Source organism: Mustela erminea, chromosome 5, assembly GCF_009829155.1.
Source record: "Mustela erminea isolate mMusErm1 chromosome 5, mMusErm1.Pri, whole genome shotgun sequence".
NCBI classification, from domain to species: Eukaryota; Metazoa; Chordata; class Mammalia; order Carnivora; family Mustelidae; genus Mustela; species Mustela erminea.
Genome location: NC_045618.1, coordinates 120316832 through 120342050, shown reverse-complemented (window position 1 = coordinate 120342050; position 25219 = coordinate 120316832). Strand labels below are relative to the sequence as shown.

At 41.6% G+C, this 25219-nt stretch overlaps 1 protein-coding gene and 1 long non-coding RNA gene across 4 annotated transcripts in view; one reads left to right on the top strand and one right to left on the bottom strand.

The window, feature by feature from the left end:
- PTPN21 (protein tyrosine phosphatase non-receptor type 21) overlaps nt 1-25219 on the bottom strand; it is a 78615-nt gene that overhangs the window by 51701 nt on the left and 1695 nt on the right. The window contains exons 1-2 of one of the 3 annotated variants that reach the window (XM_032344734.1): nt 23344-23627; nt 22201-22584 (exon numbers count right to left, since the gene is read on the bottom strand). In XM_032344734.1, coding sequence (XP_032200625.1) covers nt 22201-22380 — 180 coding nt within the window. In that variant the 5' untranslated portion in view covers nt 22381-22584; nt 23344-23627. Of the gene's footprint in view, nt 1-22200; nt 22585-23343; nt 23628-25219 lie in introns of those variants that run through there. The other 2 variants (XM_032344735.1, XM_032344733.1) reach the window with 2 other exon arrangements.
- Nucleotides 24602-24842, top strand: LOC116591654. Its single transcript, XR_004286091.1, has 2 exons — nt 24602-24661; nt 24710-24842. It is a non-coding gene; the product is annotated as an uncharacterized LOC116591654 (long non-coding RNA).

Genomic DNA, 25219 nt, shown 5'->3' with positions numbered 1-25219 from the left:
CAAATCAAGAAAGTAAAAAGACAACTACAGAATGGGAGAAAATATTTGCAAATCATATTTGATTAAGGGTCTAGTATCTGGATAGATGAAGAACTCTTCTACAATAAGAAGCCAGACAACTCAGGTGCCTGGGTGGCTCAGTTGGTTAAGCGACTGCCTTTGGCTCAGGTCATGATCCCAGAGTCCTGGGAACGAGTCCTGCATTGGGCTTTCTGCTCCGCAAGGAGTCTGTGTCTCCCTCTGACCTTCTCCCCTCTCATGTTCTCTCTCTGTCTCACTGTTAAATAAATAAGTAAAATCTTAAAAAAAAAAAAAAAAAAAGCCAGACGACTCAATTATAAAATAGGCGAATGATGTGAAGATACTTCTCCAAAGAACATAAGCAAATAGCCAATAAGTACATGAAAAGATGCTCAACATTCTTAGTCACTGGGAAAATGCAGTTTAGAACCACAATAAGATACTACTCCATACCCATTAGGCTGGCTATAATTTAAAAAATACAAAGTGTTGGTGAGACTGTGGAGAAATTGGAGAACTTATACATTGCTAGTGGGTTCAGCCACTATGGAAAACATGCAATCCTCAAAAGGTAAACATGCAATCATCATCATCATATGACCCAGCAATCTCACTCCTAGATATAAACCCAAAAGGAATGAAAACAGGCACATGCATATTCATACCAGGAATATAAGAAATAGCCAAAAAGTGGAAACAACCTAATGTCCACCCACAGAAGAAAGGATAAATGAATTGTGCAACAGACATACAGTGGAATATTATTCAGCCAAAAAAAAAAAAATGAAGTGGATGCATGCTACCATATGGATGAACCTCAAAAACATTAAGTGGGGGCGCCTGGGTGGCTCAGTGGGTTAAGCCGCTGCCTTCGGCTCAGGTCATGATCTCAGGGTCCTGGGATCGAGTCCCGCATCGGGCTCTCTGCTCAGCAGGGAGCCTGCCCCTCTCTCTCTATGCCTGCCTCTCTGACTACTTGTGATTTCTCTCTGTCAAATAAATAAATAAAATCTTAAAAAAAAAAAAAAAAACATTAAGTGGAAGAAACCAGGCATATAAGGTCGCATTGTAGATTCCAATTATTTATTTATTTTTAAATATGTAGGCTTGTTATTTATTTATTTATTTATTTATTTATTTTTTTAAGTAAACTGTACCCAACATGGGGCTTGAACTCATGACCTAAGATCAGGAGTCACATGCTCTACTAAGGCAGCCAGGCGTTCCACTTTATGATTCCATTTAAATGAAATATACAGAATAGATAAATCCAGTCACAGAAAGTTAACTGGTGGTTGATAGAAGGGGAGGGAATTCACTGTTTAATAGGTACAGGGTTTCCTTTTAAGGTAATGAAAATGTTTTGGAACTAGATAGAGGTGCTGTGAATGTATTCAATGTCACTGAATTGTTTAAAGTGGTGAATTTTCTGTTATGTGAATTTCAGTCCACAAAAAAATTTTTTTTTAAGATTTTATTTATTTATTTGACAGCGAGAGATCACAAGTAGGCAGAGAGGCAGGCAGAGAGAGAGGAAGGGAAGCAGGCTCCCCGCTGAGCAGAGAGCCCGATGTGGGGCTCGATCCCAGGACCCTGAGATCATGACCCAAGCTGAAGGCAGCGGCCTAACCCACTGAGCCACCCAGGCGCCCCCACAAAAGTTTTTTTTTTTTTTTCACAAAAGTTTTTTTAAAGTTATGATATACTCAATTAAAATCAAGTACAGAATTTTAAAACCTTACTTTTTAAATCTTCAAATATATCAAATTCATTTCATTTGAAAAAGTCTAAGGAAAAAAATGAGCCAGAAACAGATGGCTCTAGCCAGGAGTTAATATTTCCTATTTCCCAATATCAATACTTAGGTCAAGATTTTGTACAGTTTAGACAATATCTGGAAACACCAACTCTCTGAACATAACTGAATTAACAAAGAATAGGCAAAAAAGTGTGTAATGACAAGAGTCAGTTATTAAGTATATGTCCCCAACAGAAAAGAAATTTCTGTTCTCCTTTATGAACTTTTCTTTTTCTTATTCCATGTTTTCAATTAGTTAAGTGAACTGGTTATCCAATTCAAAGTAGGTTAAAAGATGATAAATTAAAGGAAAAAGGGTTTATTAAATAGCATGTTGACAGCAGCAGGAAATGATGGGTAATACCTTCTCCAGCAAGAGAGAGCGCATACATACCAACAAAAAACCTTTAAAGAGAAGTTATAAAGAATCACAAAAGCATTGTAGTCTGGAATTATTTATCAAAGGAACAAATTGTAAACATTAGTCATGTATTTAACCACAACCACAGTTTTTCTTTTTTTTTTTTTTTTTAAGATTTTATTCATTTATGTGAGAGAGAAAGATCACAAGTAAGCAGAGAGGCAGGCGGGGGGGGGGGGGGGAGCAGGCTCCCTGCTGAGCAGAGAGCCTGATGTGGGGCTCGATCCCAGGACCCTAAGATCATGACCCGAGCCGAAGGCAGAGGCTTAACCCACTGAGCCACCCAGGCGCCCCCACAGTTTTTCTTTTAAGATGAATAGAGAAGTTTATAAATCCTTCCAAAGACTGGCATTAAAAATAGTTGTTTGGGGGCACCTGGGTGGCTCAGTCGGTGGGACAGCTGACTCTCCATTTCGGCTCAGGTACTGATCTCAGGGTCCTAGGATGGAGCCTTCCACCAGTTCCCATGCTCAAAAGGGAGTCTCCTTGAGGATTCTCTCTTTGACAACACATTCCCCCTCCCCCACTCATGCTTTCTCTAGAAAATAAATCTTTTTTAAAAAGTTGTTTGAGCGAAAAAATAAATCTTGGTTTTGGGGCAAAGTTATGAAGATTGCTTTATTTCCCAAAAGTGATTAGAAAAATAATTTATTGTATGTTACAACTTCACAGACTTTAGCCAATTAATTGCAATTTTATTACTTCACTTATAAGTGCAACTGCATTTTCCAAAGCCATGAAAGAGATTTCAACTTTTGCTGTTTTGGTACCTGTGGTTATTTAGATTTTCTCTAATGGGCTATGCCTGCAATTCCAATAGCAGCCACTAGCTCCACATAACACCAAGAGCGTTCGACTGACGTCACAAGGCTCCACCTCCAAGTCCTGGCTCCGCCCCTTACCCCTTCCTGAGTGAGCCAGTCCTTGAGTCTGTTTCTTCATAGGGAAAATAACATGTGCCCTGCCTTCTTCAGAAAATAGTGGTGAACTTCGCTGTTATCACTGTACTGATAAAAGTTAAAAAGCACTCCTGTTACATTTGCTCTGAGTACATTAACTCAGCAGATAGGATCTCTCCAGGTGTGACTGAGAAAATAAAACTTGAGTCAAGCATGCTTCTTCCTTGAAAATATGACTGACCAAATAATTGCCAAATTTCTTCCTTTACTTATCTTTTTAAAAAGATTTGAGGGGAAAAAAAAGATTTGAGAGAGAGAGCGCACAAGCATGAGTTGGGGGGGGGGGGGGAGCAGAGGGAGAGGAAATCTTCAAGCAGACTCCCAGCTGAGCACAGACCAGAAAGCAGGTCTTCATCCCACAACCCTGAGATCATGACCTGAGTCAAAGGCAGACACTTAAGTGAGCCATCCAGGCCCCCTTCTTCCTTAATTTACTTCCTTAATTTAAAGTTAAGACATGTTTTTTAGTTCTTTTTTTCCTTTATTAAAAGAAATATAAAAACCTTAGTACAGACAAGCCCCATGTGCCTTGAATTTCAACTATTATTACCAATTGTTTCTTGGTCTAGGATACTTTCCCAGAATCATGTGTCTTCTGTTGAGTCCAAATCTTCGGGTTATCCATGCCCTGTCTTATTAATAGGCTTGGTTTAATTATAATAAAAATTTCCTCATAAACCAGTCTTTAATTATTGGCTTTTGGTTCAAGCCTCACACAGGCTCCTTATCTTACTTCCCGGTACCTTGCCTTGATAAGAAACTTCACCTCCACGTAGTGTCTCTCCACAGCTCTCTCTACTCTCACTGTTGACAGAGGAAGCTGATCTAACCTTTGGCAAACTCTTTCCAGTAAAGATCCTAAACCACTGAATTCCAGTAAAGCATTCTTGCATCCTCTAGATCAATGCTCAATTATCACTGGACAGGTTTTTTTTTTTTTAAGATTTTATTTATTTATTTGACAGACAAAGATCACAAGTAGGCTGAGAGGCAGGCAGAGAAAGGGAGGGGGAAGCAGGCTCTCCGCTGAGCAGAAAGCCCGACACGGGGCTCAATTCCAGGACCCTGAGATCATGACCTGAGCTGAAGGCAGAGGCTTAAACCACTGAGCCACCCAGGTGCCCCACCAAACAGATTTTTGTAAAACTTCTCCACTGTCGAATACTTTTACCCTCACCCTTTCTTTCCTACTTTGTTCTGAACATGTCAGCAGTTTTCATAAATTTATTCAATAATCTCTTGTTATTTAAAAGTTTTCACAGCTACTCCCCTAAAATGATACAGATACTTGTGTCTGCTGTGTAAATTACAGTAAAAACACAAGTTACATTTACAAAACTTGCCATCTTTTCAGACACTATATGGCTGACTTCCTTTAAATGATCAAATATTTACCCTGAGAACAAGGTGATTTGATAATTAAGCTTTTTGTTCAGAGTGAAAGACAATTTACACATTTTTGAGCTTGGGTAAAAGGTGTCCCCCAAATCACAGTCATCTAAAGAGACCCAAGCTATTATAAGCAGGTCCACATCTTGTCAGAATGTAAACCCTTTTCTAATCCTCCAGTCATTTCTTGTCTAATTATTTTAAGAGTCTTTTAGTTGTACTATTTTTAAAGCAGAGCAAAGGGACACACGATTTAGCTGGAAGGTTTTTTAAGCCACTGATGCACTAAGTTTGATAAAAGTTAATCCCATATAAAATTGCAACTATAATTTTATCCTGATGCTTTTCTTAGACTAGGCAGAAGTCAGAAGACTTTTCATCAGGAAAGTGATGAGAGGAGATAGATCTAGATAAAGCCTGTCCGAGGTAGAGATCATCTAACAAGGGTAGTTAACAAGTATTAACCTAATTCAAGCCTGGAGCTTACCTCTACGCTGAGTGTGCCATAAATAATGAAGCATTGTACCTCTTCCTTTTGACAGAGTATGGTGGTCACGGTGCCATAAACAGACAGTGTTTTTTCCCTTGTCTGTTTAATTTTCTTCCATTTTCTTCTGTCCTTAGTCAAATAACATATTATCTATTTTTATGGTTAAGGTGATAACACACAAGATCACTATACTCTAGCACATATGAGGACTAAAATAAAGAACAATCAAAAGTACATTTTGGTCTTCTCATTACACTCAAACTTTTATTAAACTGAAGTTCAAGTAACTGAATTCCTCGAATGGCCAGATCTTTGTTGTTATTGCAGCATTTAACTTTTAGGAAAAGAGTTAAATGATAAGCTAATTTTAGGGATATAATGAAAGAAAGTCTAAAGCATGAAATGGAATCACTATTTACATAGATGACCTCTCATATATTTTCTATTTACTATCCTGGGCAATGAGATGCTAGGAAGAATATAGTGATCCCCAAATACAGTAAAATCATTCTTCTAAAATTATGTTATACTGTGAGGCAACTCGCTGGCTCAGTCAGAAGAGTGAGCATGTGACTCTTGATCTCAGGGTCCTGAATTTGGATGTAGAGATTACAAAAAGCAAACAAACAAACTTTAGAAAAATATATCATACTATACTTTCTAAAAAAATGGACTGTCTTTTTTTCTTAAGATTTAATTCATTTAGGGGTGCCTGGGTGGCTCAGTTGGTTAAGCGACTGCCTTCAGCTCAGGTCATGATCCCAGAGTCCTGGATCAAGCCCCACATCAAGCTCCCTACTCAGCACAGGGCCTGCTTCTCCCTCTCCCTCTGCTGCTCCCCGTGCCTGCGCTATCCTGCTGTCAAATAAATAAATAAAAATCTTAAAAGAATTTTTTAAATTTATTTGAGAGTGAGAAAGAGAGAAAGAATGATCTGATCTATATCTATATCTATCTATATCTATATCTTATCCCAACTAATTCCCAGGGGATTAAAAATGTTTGGGTTTTTTTTTTTAAGATTTTATTTATTTATTTGACAGAGAGAAATCACAAGTAGTCGGAGAGGCAGGCAGAGAGAGAGAGGAGGAAGCAGGCTCCCTGCTGAGCAGAGAGCCCCATGCGGGACTCGATCCCAGGACCCTGAGATCATGACCTGAGCCGAAGGCAGCAGCTTAACCCACTGAGCCACCCAGGCGCCCTAAAAATGTTTTTAATATTTTCCTGAACTCCTCTTATTTTTTCTATCTTGTCTTGCCAGACAGTGAGTACTGTGAGCAATATTTCTAGAAGTTGTAACTGTACAATATAAAAGTGAAAAGGAAGAATTGAAAAAAAGGAAGAACTGAAACTGAAATAGCTGCTTATTTTTCTAACATTCACTTTCGTCAGGTTGAAATTATTGTTGTATCCTGTTTTCTAGATATGGTTGTGATGTGGGGAAGGCAGAACCATAGAGAGATAAAGGGAATTCAATTTTAGAACTATAAATGAGTATGGGCCTAAATACATTTTAAAGAAGAATCAAATCAATGTTCATTTGTATTGCCTGACAGAATATTTGCCAACAATTTTCCACTACCTTAAAAAATAAAATAAAATGCACAACAGTTCCACTGTGCTTAAATTAGTATTACCATGAAAGATCTGAAGATTATAAAATCAAGAAAATTGCTCTTGTGGTTAAAATCCTAAACAGATACACATGAATAAACTCCCAGGCTTCTTAAAAACTCTACTTGTTTTCTTCATTAATCAAAGTTCAAAACTCATGCCTTCATCATACATGAAATAACATATTTTATAAGGTGATTTTCTAGTTACAGGAAATACTTCTTCCATTTACACAAATGCTCCAAGAGCAAAACCATTTCCTTTTTTTGACATAGAAAGTGATTTTTTCCCCTTTTTTATTTATAAGGTTCCCCTTAACAAAGGCCACACTTAAGGATTTAATGGATTTCCTTTTAAATTATGTTCTTCATTGAGGACCAAGCCACTAAGTAAAGGTATATAACTCATAAATATACACTCTATATTTTTAAGTTGTTTAAATACCATCATGCCGGTTACATTTTATTCTGAGAAGTGCTATTTAATATGCATGAAGTAAGATACTTTTGTTATTGTAGAAGAGAATGATCTGGCTATAAATATGTATGTGGTATTAAGGATAATGGAGTTTCCTCTATTCATTATCCCATATCCAATTATTTTATACTTAAGAAATAATAAAAGTCTCAATGGAAAGACAGACAATAAAGATAATCATGACCTGCAGAAGAGGAATTAAAATGGAGTAACAATTTACAGTGCTCACGATTCACAAATAGTAGAGTGGAAACACTTGGGTGGTGTGAGATGCTTTGAACAGGTGGAACCACACCTGCATGCACAGTGACTAAATCACAGCGATTCAGCTCCATCAGAGAATGCAGCAAGCATGGCGATAGGCCCACTGCTTCTTCCACTTTTTCTTGTTTGGATGCAGATTCAGACTCTAGAAGCCCCCCCAGTTCCAACAACAGCAGAGCAACCAGCTACTGCTTTGGAAAATCTCTCAGCAGAGAATTCTCCTGGGGTCCATTTCATCAGCCTGATACTGCCGGCTCTGCCAGGGAACAGGTTCACGGAAGGCTCCCTATCAAACAGCTCTGCCCTCAGCACTTCAGGCATTCCCCACGGTGTCTCGCTGGCCTAATTATAAGATGTGTGTTTGTTCTCAAGCTTATCTTTCTGTGCCTGATGTAACTTCAAAAACATATTTTCAGCAAAAGAGAAAATTGTAGTAATTAAAATAAATGATAACAAATATCTCAAGACAGTCTCCATCAGATTTGGGAGGCTGCCCTGTGCCAAGCTGTCCTTAGAAGCACGAACTCCATGGCAGGCCACCTGTCACTTGCCCAGTTACAGGCTGGGAAGAAAGCTGCTGATCAAAGAGGAGCCAGAAGAGCTACTCCAGTTGTGGTTTCTGCCCTGGAAGCATGAGCAAAGTTACTTAACACCTGTGTTACCATTTGGAAAGTGGAGAGGACTGTAATAATGCCTCCCTCAAAGGATTGCTGAGGACCAAAATAAGCAAAAATATTCAAAACACTTAAAAAATGTTTCACACAAAACAAGGGCTCAAGTAATATTAGCTCCTCTTACCACAGTGTGCAAGCTCCCTTAAACAGTAGAAAATTTCGTATTACATCTTCTTTAGTATAGGAAATTCTATACTTAACTATTTCCTTCACTAACTAGGTTTTGTTTTTGGTAACTTTTCTTGTTCTTTTTCTTTCTTTTTTTTTTTAAAGGTCTTATTTATTTATTTGACAGAGGGAGAGAGAGATCACAAGTAGACAGGGAGGCAGGCAGAGAGAGAGGAGGAAGCAGGCTCCATGCTGAGCAGAGAGCCCGATGCAGGGCTCAATCCCAGGACCCCGGGATCATGACCTGGGCTGAAGGCAGAGGCTTAACCCACTGAGCCACCCAGGCGCCCCGTTTCTTTCTTTCCTTTTAAAATGAATTATTAGATGGGATGTCTGGGTGGGTCAGTTAAGTGACTGCCTTTGGCTCAGGTCATGATCCCATGTTCCTGGGATCAATTCCCACATCGGGCTTATTGCTCAGTGGGGAGTCTGCTTCTCCCTCTGCCTGTCTCTCCCCTTGTTTGTGTGCTCTCTCTCTCTCTGACAAATAAATAAAATCCTTCAAAAAAATTTTAAAAATAATTAGAAACAATTTTTAAAAATTTTAAAATAAATTATTTCCTGTCAAAATAAGTTATTACAGGGGCACCTGGATGGCTCAGTGGGTTAAGCCTCTGCCTTCAGCTTGGGTCATGATCTCAGGGTCCTGGGATCCAGCCCTGCATCAGGCTCTCTGCTCATCGGGGAGCCTGCTTGCTCCCCTCTCTCTGCCTGCCTCTCTGCCTACTTGTGATCTTTCTCTGTCAAACAAATAAATAAAATATTTTTAAAAATAAATAAATAAATAAAGTAAGTAAGTAAGTAAGTTATTAGAAAATACCAACACTTCCGGCTCCTGGGTAACTCAGTCAGTTAAGCCTCTGCCTTTGGCCCAAGTCACGATTTCGGGGTCCTATGATCTAGCCCTACATCAGCTCCCTGCTCAGGGGAGACTTCTTCTCCCTCTCCCTCTGCTACTCCCTCTGCCACTCTCCCTGCTTATGCTCTCTCACCTTCGCTCTCTCTCAAATAAATAAAGAGGGCGCCTGGGTGCTTCAGTCGGTTAAGCAACTGCCTTCAGCTCAGGACATGATCTTGGAGTCCCAGAATGGAGTCCCACATTGGGCTCCCTGCTCAGCAGGGAGAGTGCATCTCCCTCTGACCTTTCCCCCTCATGTGTGCACTCTCTCTCTTTCTCATTCTCTCCTGAATAAATAAAATCTTAAAAATAAAATAAAATCTTTAAAAAAGAAAGAAAGAAAATGCCAACACGGATTGCTTTTCTTTAGGAAAATGACAATGGCTTAATGGAAATGCAGTGCAATGTTGATGGAAAAATGCTAAACCAGGGGTGGAAGACCTGAACTCTAGTTGGGACTGTCACTGCTAGTTGCCCCAGCCAGGGACTAAGACTAAGAGTAGTGTACAGTGAAGTCTGCATTCTAGTAGTGGGTGACGTATTATACAAATACTGTATAATTTTTTTTAATTTTATTTATTTATTTTACAGAGAGAGATCACAAGTAGACAGAGAAGCAGGCAGAGAGAGGGAAGCAGGCTCCCTGCTAAGCAGAGAGCCTGATGCGGGACTCCATCACAGGACCCTGAGATCATGACCTGAGCCAAAGGCAGTGGCTTAACCCACTGAGCCACCCAGGCACCCACAAATACTGTATAATTTTAGATGTAGTCTTCATTATTAAACAGGATTCATTTTTCTCTGTTATCATAGTGTAATACAGAATTTATGTGTTCTTTTCCTTACATTGCCATTCAAACATAAATCTAACTTCAAAACAGGTACCAGTCATTAAATTAAAAACAAGTCAAATATGTATCTGATTAAATATTATCTGTAAGTGTGAAACAGGGGTGAATGATAATTAAGGTTCTTTTCTAGATGATTCACTCCAAACTCTGGGAAGAAAAGAAAGAATATTATAATGGATATCCTAACTCTCAGAGTTGCCAGTTAATAAATGTCCTCATGAGGACCTCCCCCCTTGGTCTGGATGCTGTCCATCTTTGGCCCACTCCATCTCTGAGATGGTGGGAGAAGGAAGGAAATCCATTATACTCGGGGATAAAGTAAACATAGGTAAAGCATCTAGTACAGTGCCTGGCATCTAGTCAGTACCCAGTAAACAGCTATCATTCTTACTATTAATGGGTTACCATCTCACACACGGAAGAAACAAAATCCAGAGACGTTAAGTTGGTTTGCTTGGTTCACACAGGTAGTGTGCAGGGATCTGAACCCAAGTTCATGTGGCACCAAAAGTCCACCCTGTTGCCCACATAACCTCACTTTGCCAACTACAATTGAATCTAATGGTACAAAGTTCAATTGGCTGAAAATTCACTTGACATCAAAATGAATTTGTCAAGTCAAAGTCTAAGCCAACTATAACACAGCTGAACAAAGGCAAATTGTTTTTATATTCACAAAGAAAATGAGCTGCTACCAACCAGCATTAAATCCTTGTACACTTTCTTTGCCTGCTCAGTTAAAGCTCATTCAAAATGATGTAATTACGCTGTCCTAGTTATTAGTCTAAGCCCTACATTCATTTTAGTGATCTCACCAGGGCAATCTACTACAGAAAGGTACATAAACCCTGCATGGAAAAGTTATGCCTAATACACGTTGCTACTTCTCATATACGATTTGTGACATACATCGTTTCTTCTAGTGAAATTAGCATTTTAGGCTAAGTCATGAGAATTTAAATTGCCTCTGGATATTCTGTCAGTCCATCAAAAAATAAATGTAAGTGATATTTATTTATGAACAAACTGTGGAGAACCAAACAGGAAAATATTTGCTAAACCAACATACTGTTAAAAAAGTGATATGAGGAGTGCCTGGGTGGTACAGTTGGTTAAGCGTCTGACTCTTGACCTCAGCTCAAGTCTCGATTTCAGGGTCAGGAGTTCAAGACCTGCACTGAGTTGCACGCTGGGCATGGAGTTACTTTAAAAAAAAAAAAAAAAAAAAAAAGTGATATGAACAAAGGACTTCTTAATAGAGGAAAAAAAAAACCCACAACACAAGGTGTGTTTCTGATAAGAAGAATGAAATACAGGGCTCAACGACTGGCCAGTGAATTTGGCTAATGCATAAGTAGAAGTATGAGTCATCCTTTCGTTCAATGAAAAACTGTCACACACCTATTACTTGGGCACAAAGGTACTACCTGGTAAGGAAGACGGGTGTGGATCTACCATAAGAGATATAAGGAAGGCATTCCCACTCACAACCTCCTCCTTTTCCTCCTTGAAAGGAGATTTTCCCTCAAGAATAAGGTGTCCCTGGAGTGCCTGGCTGGCTCAGTTGGTGGGAGCATGCAACTCTTGATCGTGGAGTTGTAAGTTCAAGCCCCGTGTTGGGTGTAGAGATGACCTAAAAATAAAATCTTAAAAAGAAAAAAAAAAGGAGTAAGATGTCCCAGTGAGGAAACAAATACCTCAAATGTCCTTTCCTGAGATTTGAAGATCAAGACCATTCAAAAAGGACATTTGTGGGTGCAAGTGGGGAGAAGTATACTTAAGAGGCAAATTATTCTCCCTCAAAATACGAAGGTCTTGAATTGTTCAAAAATGTTCTATTCTTCCAGCACCTTCATCTGGAGAAGGAAAGATCAGAGAAGAAAGGTCCTGTTAAACTGAGAGCAGGGGAAAGACTGCTTCATCTATGAGAGGTTTCTAGGCCCACAGCTTGGCTCATAAGTGAACTGGTAGAGAGGGTATCCATGAACCACCTGAAACTGTATGCAAAACTCTGCATTTTTGTCAGATTCTAAAGGAGTCCAAGACCACTATAACTTTAAAAATCAAAGTTCAAGCATTCTGATAGATACAAACTCAAATTCTGACTCTTTTACTTATTAGCTGTGTGATAACCCAGATTAGCAAAACAATCATTCAATTTTTCAGAACTTCTGTTTCTACATTTTAAAATGGGAAGGTAATGCCTAATTCCATGTGAGGATTAAATGTGATAAGGCATATTAAGCTTCCAGCACAATAATGTTTATCCATCCAGAAGGAGAGCAGCAGAAAGCCACTAAAACTTTCGGTATTATAAGGAATGAAATCTGAAACTTTATACATGAAAGGCAATGACAGAACTTAGTGAGAGCCCCCAAAACACCATCAGTTCCCTAGGTCCACCATTTTGTAATTCAACTCACAAAACTCTGCACAAGAGTAAATTTATGCTTAATTCTATATGGTGATGAGACTACATGAATGTGGCAGACTCAAGGACCTCTCTAACATCTCTGAAGTGAAAAATCCAATACTGGGAGAAAAACATCACAGACTATCAGCCCTTAAATTTATTAGAAATAAAGTGATAGTTGGATAATCCACTTTAAGTAAACAGGTTTCTAAATTCCATAATAACTTGTGTGATGCTACTTGTATTAAAATAGGTAATATTTACATGTTTGTATTAATAATTCCTCTACTTATTTATATAGTTGGGCTTTTTCTTAACTTTCTTTCTTTTTTTTTTAGTAATCTCTACACCCAACATGGGGCTCAAACCCATGACCCCAAGATCAAGAGTCACATCTTGGGGCGCCTGGGTGGCTCAGTGGGTTAAGCTGCTGCCTTCAGCTCAGGTCATGATCTCAGGGTCCTGGGATTGAGTCCCGCATCGGGCTCTCTGCTCAGCGGGGAGCCTGCTTCCCTCTCTCTCTGCCTACTTGTGATCTCTTTCTGTCAAATAAATAAATAAAAATTAAAAAAAAAAAAAAAAAGTCACATCTTCTTCCAACTGAGCCAGCCAGGCACCCTTATATTAGACCCCTTTCATCAGGTCTTAAATATCTAGACCAGATGAAAAAAGTAACAGAAAATCTGGAGCACCTGAGTGGCTCAGTCTGTTAAGGAAGAGACTCTTGAGTTTGGCCTGGGTCATGATCTCAGGGCTGTGAGACTGAGCCCATGTGTTGGGCTCCACACTCAGTGGAGAGTCTGCTTGAGATTCTCTTTCTCCCTCTGCCCCTCTTTGCTTCCGCCCACTAACTCACATTCTCCTTAAAATAAATAAATCTTTAAAAAAAAAAGTAACAGAAAACCTAAAAATCAAGAAAAATCCTTGCTCATTTTTTAAAAAAGATTTCATTTATTTATTTGACATAGAGAGACATCACAAGTAGGCAGAGAGGCAGGCAGAGAGAAAGAGAGGGGGAAGCAGGCTCCCTGCTGAGCAGAGAGCCAGATGCAGGGCTCGATCCCAGGACCCTGAGATCACCACCCAAGCCGAAGGCAGAGGCTTAACCAGTTGAGCCACCCAGGCCCCCCAGTCCTTGCTCATTTTAATCAGTTTTGGATTTTGGAAAGCTTTCTTTATCTAGGTGGAGAGGTCAATCTGAAATTTACATTTGCTTCAGATGGTCCAACAGATCTAACCAGAGATATTTACTGATACTTATCTACACATCAATTTTATCTGATTTATAACCTACATACCTGAATAAATAAATATTCAGCCCAAAAGGCTGAAAAGTTTGCAGGTATTGTACTTTTTCACCTTACACATACTCCAGTTTATTTTTAGAGACCAACTGAAAACAACTAGTGCAAAAGGAAATACGCATGAAATTCTTGAGGTCTACTCAGATAACAGTCAAGATAAGGTCAGTGGATATTTGGAATACCTAAGACACTAATTTAAAATAAAGCACTCTGATGGCCAAGAACACTTTCTAAAGTTGTGCTTTAGAGTAATGGTTTGCATTATATACTTGATCTCTCTCTACACCAACAAGTCCCTTAGCCAAAAAGTTTCCCCATCAGCCAGAAAACATTACAGGAACACTCTATTCAAAAGAAGTTAACACTCCCTTCATATAGCAATGTTACCTCAGGGAGTCCCTAAAACCTGATCATTTTCTAAGTGTTTCAGAAGAAACCACAAAGTGAAAAAGAAAGAAAATTCTCAAGAAAAAGGTACTTTTCTACCTATGGTTAAAGCTTTGTAAATGTTCAACTCTCTGCAGCAAATAAAATCATACAACAAATAAAGTCAGACTTAACTGAGTGGCTGCCTATGCTTATCAATGTAAATTCAAAACAAGAACCTTAGTTTTTAAACTAAGTAGACATTTATTCAGCAACAACGTACTGTAAGGTACAAGGCACTATTACAGACACAGGTGTTGAAACAGTCCTACTCTGATAGAGCTTACATTCTAAAGAATAAAAACTTGACATATGTGTGATACAATTCAAATACAATTAAAAAATTTTTTCTGAACATCTGTGATAAACCACCACAGAACAACCAAATATTAAAGCCTAATTGTAATCTTAAAATAAGAGGCCACAGGAAAAACTTGTAAATTTTGCTTGATTTTCTACCAAATGGCTTAGTATTGATCTCAACTTTAAAACTGTAGTTATGGGGGTACCTGGGTGGCTCAGTGGGTTAAGTCTCTGCCTTCAGCTCAGGTGTTGATCTCAGGGTCCTGGGATTGGGCCCTGCATCTGACTCTCTGCTCAGCAGGGAGTCTGCTCCCCCACCCCTCTTTCTGCTGGCCTCTCTGCCTACTTGTGCTCTCTCCCGCTCTGTCAAATAAATAAATCAATGAAATCTTTAAAAAAAAAAAGATAAAATAAAACTGTAGTTATGTATGTGCACTACTTATGCAGCCAGTGAGAATCCCCCTTTCCCTATATACACACACACAACACTCAGAAGTAGCCAGTGTGTTATCAAACTAACACATAATGTATCACAGCAAAAACATGAAAGTCATCTTCAGAAGACTTTTAGAAGAGGCTCCTGCCTGGCTCAGTAGGTAGACCAGGTGAGTCGTGATCGTGGGGTCATGAGTCCAAGCCCCATTTTGGGGATAGGGATTACCTAATAAATAAAGTTTGTGTTTTTGTTTTAAAAGCCTCTAGGCTTGGGGCACCTGGCTGGTTTAGTCCTAAGGTATGTGACTCTTGATCTCAAGTCCTCAGTTTGAGCTCCATGTTGGGCATAGAGATTACTTTAGAAAAAAAAAAAAAAAAAGCTTCCAGGGTGTTTTAAGTTCCATTTCCTAACTGGACATTTAAAATCTTAAAAAATAAAAAAAAAAAAAAAACCACCAACCACATGTGAATTAAGCTGCATAAAGAAAGACTTTATGATAAAGGAAGTTACTCTGTACAAGAAATAATAATTTGCAATGAATCTAATTAACACCCATGACAACATGACAAAAATATGATTATCAAATGTAATACAAGATTTAAAAAGAATGCTTAGGGACACGTGGGTGGCTGAGCTGGTTAAGCATCTGACTCGATCTCAGCATTTTGAGTTCAAGCCCTGCATTGGTCTCCAGGCCCAGCATGGAGCTTACTTTAAAAAAAAATAAAATAATGGGGCACCTGAGTGGCTCAGTTGTTAAGTGTCTGCCTTCGGCTCAGGTCATGATTCCAGGGTCCTGGGATCGAGCCCCACATCAGACTCCTTGGTCAACAGAAAGTCTGCTTCTTCCTCTCCCTCTCTCCCTGCTTATGTTCCCTCTCTCGCTATGTCTCTCTCTGTCAAATAAATAAAATCTTAAAAAAAAAAAAAAAAAAATATATATATATATATATAAGAATCCTTCAGAAAGACATACCCTAGAGAAAAAAAAAAACCTTAATACAAAATTTCATAAGTCTTGTTTTGTTTGTTTCTAATCATAGGTTGACAATAAGTGGGAAGAAATAGGCTAATAGCGAAGTAAAAACCTACTAAAGTTCTGTTGTTTTTGAGGGGGAGGGCATTGAGGCAGTGACCCCATACAAATCAATATCAAGTGGCATGAAAAAGACGTTCAAATAGGATGCTAAATTACAATGGTACACTAAAATTTTAACTGTTTAGTAACATGAAAATTGCAATTACCAATGGCCACTATACTTGTTTTTACTCTAAGAACATTTTATGAACAAACACTGCTTTTTCCATTTAGTAAGAGAACACAAGATATTTACAAAAGAATCAGTCTGAAGAGAAGTTAGTCAGTTACCACAACATGGAAATGGGAGTCACGAATTACAGCAACAGAAATAAACAGTCACCCTTGCTGAGAGCTTTTCACATACCAAGTCCTCCACTAAATGTTTTTCATGTAATACTGAATCCTCACAGCCACCACCAGGTAGGTACCTCTATTACTATTATCCCCAGTCCACAGATGAAAAACAGTGGACCTGAAAAATTCAATTCCAAATGTAATTGAACAAAATCACTTTTTAAAAAAATGTTTTTCCTGGGACACCTGGGTGGCTCAGTTGGTTAAGCAACTGCCCTCAGCTCAGGTGATGATTCTGGAGTCCCGGGATCAGACTGAGGCCAGCAGTGGTCTCCCTGCTCAGTAGGGAGTGTGCTTCTCCTTCTGACTCCCCCCCACCGCCCATGCTCTCACTCTTTCTCTCTCTCTCCAATAAATAAAATCTTTGGGGGAAAAAAAAAAATGTTTTTATTGTAAAAGTTCCTTTTTCAGTCTCATGTTGGTTTTTTGCAGATAAAAAATCTCTACCCATGTGAACTGTTATAAATGAAGGAGAGATGTGCATAAAGTGGACAGGATGGTTGATATGGTTGATTTATGAATTATGTGATGATGCTGTGTATCACTTGGACTGGATCACATAGCTAATCGGTCACATAACTGATAAATGGCAGCACTAGGGTCCAATCTCAAGTTTTTCTGTTTCAACTTACAAACGTCTTAACCACTCTATTAAAGATTCTTCTCAAGAGGCAAATACAAGCAGTACCCAACTAAGGACTGCCCAGAAAGGATACCCAGACTCAAAGGAACTTGTCTGGTCCTGGAGGCAACACCCTTCCCCTTAAGAAGAGAAGGAAAGTTTTCAGAGCAGCTTCACTCTCTGGTTCCATGCTCACCAAGCAACTTCTAGTTAGCTCTGGCTCCCATGTGGCCTGCCTACAGGGAGAACATGGCCTGGCCAGGGAACACATATACTTGGGGTCCTTGGTGGTTCCATATCTCATTGCAAATTATTAAATGGCATCCTCCTTTTATATATCCTTCTCAGTCAGCTGGGGTAGCACAGGTCTTACTCCCAAAGACAATAGGTTTTTATTTGTTGGGTTTTTTTTTTTTTAAGATTATTTATTTACTTATTTATTTTTCTTTTTTAAAGATTTTATTTGACAGAGAGAGAGTAGGCAGAGAGGCAGGCAGAGAGAGAGGAGGAAGCAGGCTCCCTGCTAAGCAGAGAGCCCGATGCAGGGCTCGATACCAGGGCCCTGGGATCATGACCTGAGCCAAAGGCAGAGGCTTTAACCCACTGAGCCACCCAGGCGCCCCAAGATTATTTATTTATTTATTTGACAGAGAAAGCGAGCGAGCATGTGTGTGCAAAGGTAGGCAGAGCGGCAGGGAGAGGGAAAAGCAGGCAGCCTGATGCAGGGATCAATTTGACCTGAACCAAAGGCAGACAAGAGCAGACAGTTAACCAACTGAGCCACCCAGGCTTCCCACCGGGACGGGTTTTTAAGTTGAAGCACCTCACTCTAAACTGTGTTGATTACATCAAGGTGACCCTGCCCAGCTGACACCCTCTGGTCTCACCACGGCCATCAAGCTCTGTAACATATACCTTCCAAACTGGAGAGAAAATTTTCTAATTCTCCTTAAATTCTACAAAGGCTTTCACAATCTCTCTTGAAAACGTGTCATGAACTCAGAATGAATAATATGCAGAGAATTTCAACAGCTCTGAGGCTGTTGTTATAATGAACAGCAATATTTTTTTTTCTGTGGGGGTAACGTTCCTTCATTTTTGAAAGTTACTCTTCACCACTCAACTATGGTGAATTTAGAAAAAGTTCATACAGGCACACCTGGATGCCTCATTTGGTTAAGCATCAGCCTTTGGCTCAGGTCATGATCTTAGGGTCCTGGGATCAAGTCCTACATCAGGCTCCCTTCTCAGCAGGGAGCCTGCTTCTCTCTTTCCCTCTGCTGCTCCCCCTGTTTGTGAGCTCTCACGTGAACTTTGTCTCTCAAATAAATAAAATCTTAAAAAAAAAAAGTTCATCTAAGTTAATTAAATTGGATATAAGTACAATAACCAGTTTGTAGTTTCTTAATGTATCATAAAATATCTTAGACATTCAAAAAAATATGAAGACTAACAAACATACACTCACACAACCAGCTTAAGAAATAAAATACTAGGGATATAATACTAGCTAAAGCCTCTGGGCACTGCTGTGAAGGGTTATGTATAGCTTTTATAATTTTTATTACAGAACTAAAATAGGATTCGATTAAGCCAATAAAGACTTTTTCTCCCCCAACTGAAATGTGGGCAAGCAGCAGAGCCTATCGGCCAAATTTACATACTATGATGATTCTGAGTCTGACTGATGAGAGAAGAGAGCAAGATAACAACATACCAACAGCTCTTGGTATGAATCTCGTATGTGTGGCCACAAAGGCAGAACAGGTGTCACCCTGACTCAGAGACGTTCTGAACCGTCATTGAGTCATTCGGTTAGATTAGGCCTGGGGCTTGAGCCATCTGTTTATATGCGACAGAGCAGAGCTTCTTAGAGCTTTACAAGGAAGAGTCTGCTATATAGACTAACTTCCTAACCATGACTGTCATTAAATACTGGAAATGTTGGGATAATCTGTCCAAGGGCAGGACACTTCCCACAGTTCACGCCTATCCCATCTCAAAGCACTCTACTCTTTGGTTAAAAATCAGTATCGTGGGGCACCTGGGTGGCTAACTGGGTTGAGTCTCTGCCTCCCGCTCAGGTCGTGATCTCAGGGTCCTAGCATAGAGCCCCAGACCTTCACATCTGGCTCTCTGTTCAGTAGGGAGCCTGCTTTCCCCTCTCTCTCTGCCTGCTGCTCTGCCTACTTGTGATCTCTCCCTCTCTGTCAAATAAATAAAATCTTAAAAAAAAAAAAATCAGTCTCATTAGATACCCACAGCTTTATGAAGGTGCTTGTTCCTGGTGAGAGTAACCTCAAACAAGCGATGATAACTTCTCTGGACTTTTTTTTTTTTAAGATTTTACTTATTTATTTGACAGGCAGAGATCACAAGTAGGCAGAGAGGCAGGCAGAGAGAGGGGTGGGGGAAGCAGGCTCTCCGCTGAGCAGAGAGCCTGATGTGGGGCTCAATCCCAGGACCCTGGGATCATGACCTGAGCTGAAGGCAGAGGCTTTAACCCACTGAGCCACCCAGGTGCCTCACTTCTCTGGACTTATTGACTAACAGAGAAGGAAAGCAATGCCTGTGGGTTCAGTCCAGCCTGTATTTATTGAGCACATTCCAGGCCTGGTACCCTGGGTACAAAAAATAAATTAATGACAGTTCCTCAAGGAGTTGATTCTACAGTGTCTGTACGCAGACCTGGTATGTGAATAAAGAAGAAATGAACATGAAAAAAGAACCAATATTTTAAAAAAGGAAAAATTGGTGATGGAAGCAGAACAGGCAGGGCTGGTCACTGAGGCCGGCTCTCCTGGCTTACTTTCTCCTTGGTGCTCCATTCCAGCTCCTTCCTAAGGCTTGACCTCCTCTATTCAAACCCAGGGGTCTGCTGCATCTTCTTTCTCTTTCCTAGACAGCCTCATGCCCTCTCCCAGCTTTGATGAACTGACCTAGGCTACTGATTCCCAAACCCTTCCCCCCAGCTGAGCTCCAAGCCTGCACAGGCCTCTGCCTGCTCAACATCTCCAAAAGGCATCTCTGTGCACTTCCAGAACCGATCTCACCACACAACTCTCCCTACCCCTTCAAACCTGCTCTTCCTTTTATGCTTCCTCTCTTGAGTTACAGGCTCTACCATTTACTGGAAACCTGAGTATCAGCTTGGACCCTCTGGCTAGTACTTCTCCACACTTGGCAGGTAGGTCCTAAATTGCTGCAGATTCCAGCTACTTCTCTCTATCCCCATCCAGATCCAAGGGACTACCATTTGCAGCACAACAACTACTCCTTCCTACTCATTCTCCAGAAGACCTACTCTTCACAAAAACAATCATACCAAACCCCTTGCTTAAAATCCTTCACTAATGGGGCGCCTGGCTGGCTCAGTCAGAGAAGCATGAAACTCTTCACCTTGGGGTCATGCGTTCAAGCCCCACGTCGGGTGTAGAGATTACTTAAAAATAAATAAGATAAAATAAAATCCTTCACTAACTTCCCTACTACTTTCAGGACAAACCCCAAACCTGGCATTATGTGGCCCTGTTCTCTCTTTCCTCTCCCCACCTAAAGCTCCAGGTAGATCGCTGGCCTCATGCCTGCAGCTCCTTTATCAGAACAGTCTTTTCCACCCTTGGGCAAGACTACCGTGCACCATCCCTTTCCCCTCTGCTACCTGTCCCTATTGTCTATGGCACCCTCTACTTTCCCTATCAGCATGAATCAGCCTGTCTCCTTACTGGTGTCAATTAGCATAAGCTCCTCCTACATATGTCCTTGGCACTTAACAGGTCTTTAATATCAAATAATCAAATGATTCTGAATAGTCACCAGGGGTATAGTTTATCTATTCCTGACTTTCTATGAACTACAATAATGGGACTTCCAGTTAGGAATACAACGTAGGCATTTACAGGGAATAACCAGTTTCTCCATCTTTCTCTTACCCCAGAGTCAAGTAGCCAAAGATAGGAAGGGTCCTAACATTTAATTAGAGCCCTTTTCTTCACAGGCCTTATACAGCATTTTAAATTTAAGACATTATATGGGTCCTTGAGGATTCTACAATATCCTACAAATGAGATTAGGGGTTTTTCCAGGGCAAACCTCCCTATGATAACTATAACAGACTGTTCTTAGAAGCTTTGGCTTTGGGGCACATAGCTGGTTCAGAGAGAAGAGCATGAGACTCTTGATCTTAGGGTTGTGGTTTCAAGCTTCACCCTGGGTACAAAGACTACTAAAATAATACATAATCTTAAAAAAAAAAAAAAGGTGTTGGTTTTACATGCACTTTAAATCACACAACCACTCTTGAGCATCAGGCACCACTGTTATCCCCTTGATTCAGATGAGGAAACTGCAGCCCAGAGAGTCACATAACTCATCCAAGGTTAAACAACCAGTTGGTGAGGAAACCAGAATTCAAACTCAGACAATAAGTCTTTACAATCTTGGCTTGCTGGTCTGTGCAAAACAGTCAATGAATGTTGAATGAATAATTGAAATCAGTAAACTGTACTAGATCAGGATGACACATTCGGGATTATATTAGAAAAGGAAAACTTGGGGGGCACCTGGGTGGCTCAGTTCGTTAGGCGTCTGCCTACAGCTCAGGTCAGATCTCAGGGTCCTAGGATCAAGCCTGAGATCAGGCTCCCCACTGGAGTCTGTTTCTCCCTCTCCCTCTGCCCCTTCCCTCTGCTCATGTTTCTCTCTCTCTTTCAAATAAATAAATAAAACTCTTTAAAAAAAAAAAAAAAAAAAGGAATGTGGACAATCCTGAATGCATTACTATTTGATTTTGGATTATAGTTTAAGGGAACAAATATAAGCACTTCCAAAACTCAAGCACTATTAGGGGTCTTAAGAGGCACACCCAAAGAAAGACCCTTTGCTCTGAATTCCTTCTTCACAGAGAGAGAGGCATGCAGACTCAGACATCACCGCCAGGGACCTACTTGGAAAACACAGAGCCAGCATGCATTAAAATATCTGGGAAGGGGCGCCTGGGTGGCTCAGTGGGTTAAAGCCTCTGCATTCGGCTCAGGTCATGATGCCAGGGTCCTGAGATCGAGGCCTGCATGGGGCTCTCTGCTCAGCGGGAAGCCTGCTTCCCCCTCTCTCTCTCTGCCTGCCTACTTGTGATCTCTCTGTCAAATAAATAAATAAAGTCTTAAAAAAAAAAAATGGGAAGGAAGAAGGCACGAAGGCAGACTAGAGAAGCCTGCAGCCTTTTGAGAGGGGCTCACCTCCCGCAGCTCCAGTCTTTGGGCCACAGCTTCCAGGCTCTCCTGGCCAGTGCTCTCCACAGACAGCGTGAACTCCACAAACTCGTTATTGAGCAGCTGGATCCGGGCAACCAGGCAGCTCTTGCTGGACACCGTGTAGCGCCGGGTGCGTTTTAGTTTCAATCCAAACGGCAGTGGCATCTTCTTGTCCCTTGGAGCGTGGCGGAGAGGTCAAGAGGAAAAAGCACCGCCACCCGTGCGGCGGTGGCGACGGCGGGAGAAAGCGATCCTGTCCCCACGGGAGGAGTACGGTACAGTCTCCGGCTGCTCACCCAGCAGCGGCTGCCGCCATCAAACAGCAACAGAGTCCCCGAAGGCCGGGTGAAGGGAGCATCCACGCCAGTGCTGAGGAAAAGAGGAACACCAGTTACAGGGGCAATAGCAACTTCCGAAACGGAGTTTTTATTTTTACTCCACCCCACCCCCCGCCGCCTCTGAGTGTTTTAAAAATAAAGATCAGGAAAGAGGTACCCAAAGACGAAGCTCTCCCTCTCTCCTGGAAAAAGAGGGCAGGAACAGGATCTGGGAGGCAGTGAGGAAGTTTATCATGGCACTGCCTTAGCCCCTGGGCCAGACTCCACCCCTCATTGAACCCTACAAATAGCGATCACCACCTACGGCCATCTTCGGGATTAAACCGGACAGGACAGCGGCTGGCACTACCCAACCGCCAAATTTAGTAGCTAGCATTAGAGCTTCGACGCTGAAGTTCTGGTTTTTACAGTGAACTTTTTGGCTCCCTAAGACGCCAACTGTCGGGGTTCTTCAGTCCTTAAGGGCGATAACTGCAAAACACCTCGAGAAGCGCTCGGTAAAAGTCCAAACCCCATTAGACCCATGAACCCTGACCCCACAGGGGAGGAATCATCCCCGGTAACATATGGCAGCTGTGGGGTTCAAGCGGGGTGAAACGCTTAACAAGCATGTGTAGGGCCGTTTCTGCTTTATAAACATTAACGTCACCAAATTGATGGGCTGATTAACAAATCATAAAGACCCTACACGTGCTTGTTACCCGATTACCACCCAAAGCAGGGAAATTCTGAAAAGGGTGGCCCCGGTTTTCCAACGGGTGGGGACGCCTAAGAGGCGGTGGGCCTTCACCTACGGAGGGCCGCGGCCCAGAGGTCGAGGCGGGCGAAGACTTAAACGCCATTCCGGATTAACAAGGGGCGGACCGGGCTCTGCAAGCCCATGAAGCCAGGGAACAGCAGAGAACTCGGGCTCCGACTCCCCCCCCAGCGTCCTCCCGGCCGAAAAGCCCGCGGCGTTGCCGGGCCAACGCGCAGCCTCAGATATCCCGGAACTCTCGTTCGTTCGCCGCCGCGTTTCCGGACGGACGCGCTAGCAAAGGACTGGCCCCCCGCTGCCCCCCGCTGCCCCCGGAGGGACTGTTTAAAGAACCCAGCTCGAGACCTACGGGAGGTGGAGGGGTCTGGGCGGCGTCCGTTTGGCTCCCGGTTTGGAACCTCAGGACCCCCTCCCCACCCACCCCCGCCCATGCGTGATTCACAACGTTTTTAAACACACGTGTTGATGGTAACTCCTGGGCTGGAGCAAACTGAGCGTGAGCGGCGGCTGGAGGTTTTTACACTGGGTGGTTCCCCCACGCCCCCCCCCCCCGCCCTTAACTAGTCAACAAAATCCCGGGAGGGTTCCCACCCATTCGGGTTTTTTTCGTTTTTGTTGTTTCTGAATACAGGCTGCCCCAGAAGACGAATCGTTCAGCGAGGCTCGGCGGAGGCTGACTACCCTGAACTTGGGCGGGGAACCGCGCGGAGGGGCCGGGTCTACCCCCAGCCCTCTCGTCTGGGAGACCCAGAACCCAGGCCTCGAAAGAAGCCGCTTTCTCAGCCTCACGCGGGGATGGGCTGAGCTGGGAAATGGATCCCGGGGGCCTCGTTCCGGGTCCTCCGCTCTGTTCCGCTCTCCTGACTGCGTCTCGGTTTCAGAGATGATGGGGCACACAGGGCTGGAGTAGGCAGAGCTAGAGAATTGCGTGTAGCCATTTCACTAGGCTTTGCCAAAGTTAACATTTTGTAGCTCCATTCCACAAAAGTGTATTTGTGTCTCTGAGTACACGGCAGCGTAGCGGGCAGTGCGAGAAATCTAAGACGAACCCTAAGCCGTCGCTGTCCTTAAGGAGATTACATGCATGCTATAATTACATACACGGCTGTTATCTCTAGTAAGGACCGCACCAGGGTTTTCTCTGTTTCTGTGTTCCTTGCTTTTGTTGTTTGTGTTTTGGTTTGGTTTTTTTGCCTTTGGGGTTCTGGTTATGCCCTGATAGCCAGAAAAGTAAAAGTTAAAAACAAGGACCAGAGGAAGAAGGCCAAAGGACAAAAACTAGGACTACTTAAATTGCTGTTCTAAACAGCATTTTTGCTGAGTACCTTCTGTAAGTAAAAGCATAAAGGAGGTTACATGTTTATAAAAAATAAAAAATTTTTAAAAAAGCATAAAGGAGGTAATATAAATATTTTAAAAAGATATGGTCGCCACCTGCAGTTTTCAATGCTCTTTGCTATGTCAGTTTATAAATTAGTTGAGGCAAAATGGAAAAAAAAAAATCAAGAAATGAGAACTTTAGGGTGCCTGGGTGGCTCAGTGAGTTAAGCCTCTGCCTTCAGCTCAGGTCATGATCCCACGACCCTAGGATCGAGCCCTACACCAGGCTCTGCTCATCAGAGAGCCCGCTTCCCCCTCTCTCTGCCTGCCTCTCTCTGCCTACTTCTGATCTCTGTCAAATAAATAAATAAAATCTTTCTAAAAAAAAACAAAAGAAAAAGAAATGAGAACCTTAATAAGCTTTTGACTAGAAAATTGTCTAATAAGCTATCAGGGTTTGTATAATACAAATGTTAAAAGATTATATGTATGTAACATACCACACCGCATATTCTATTAAATACCTTCTATGAGATGAGGTGGTGGATTTCAATTTTACATACAAGTTATGGTAACAAAATTAGTGTGA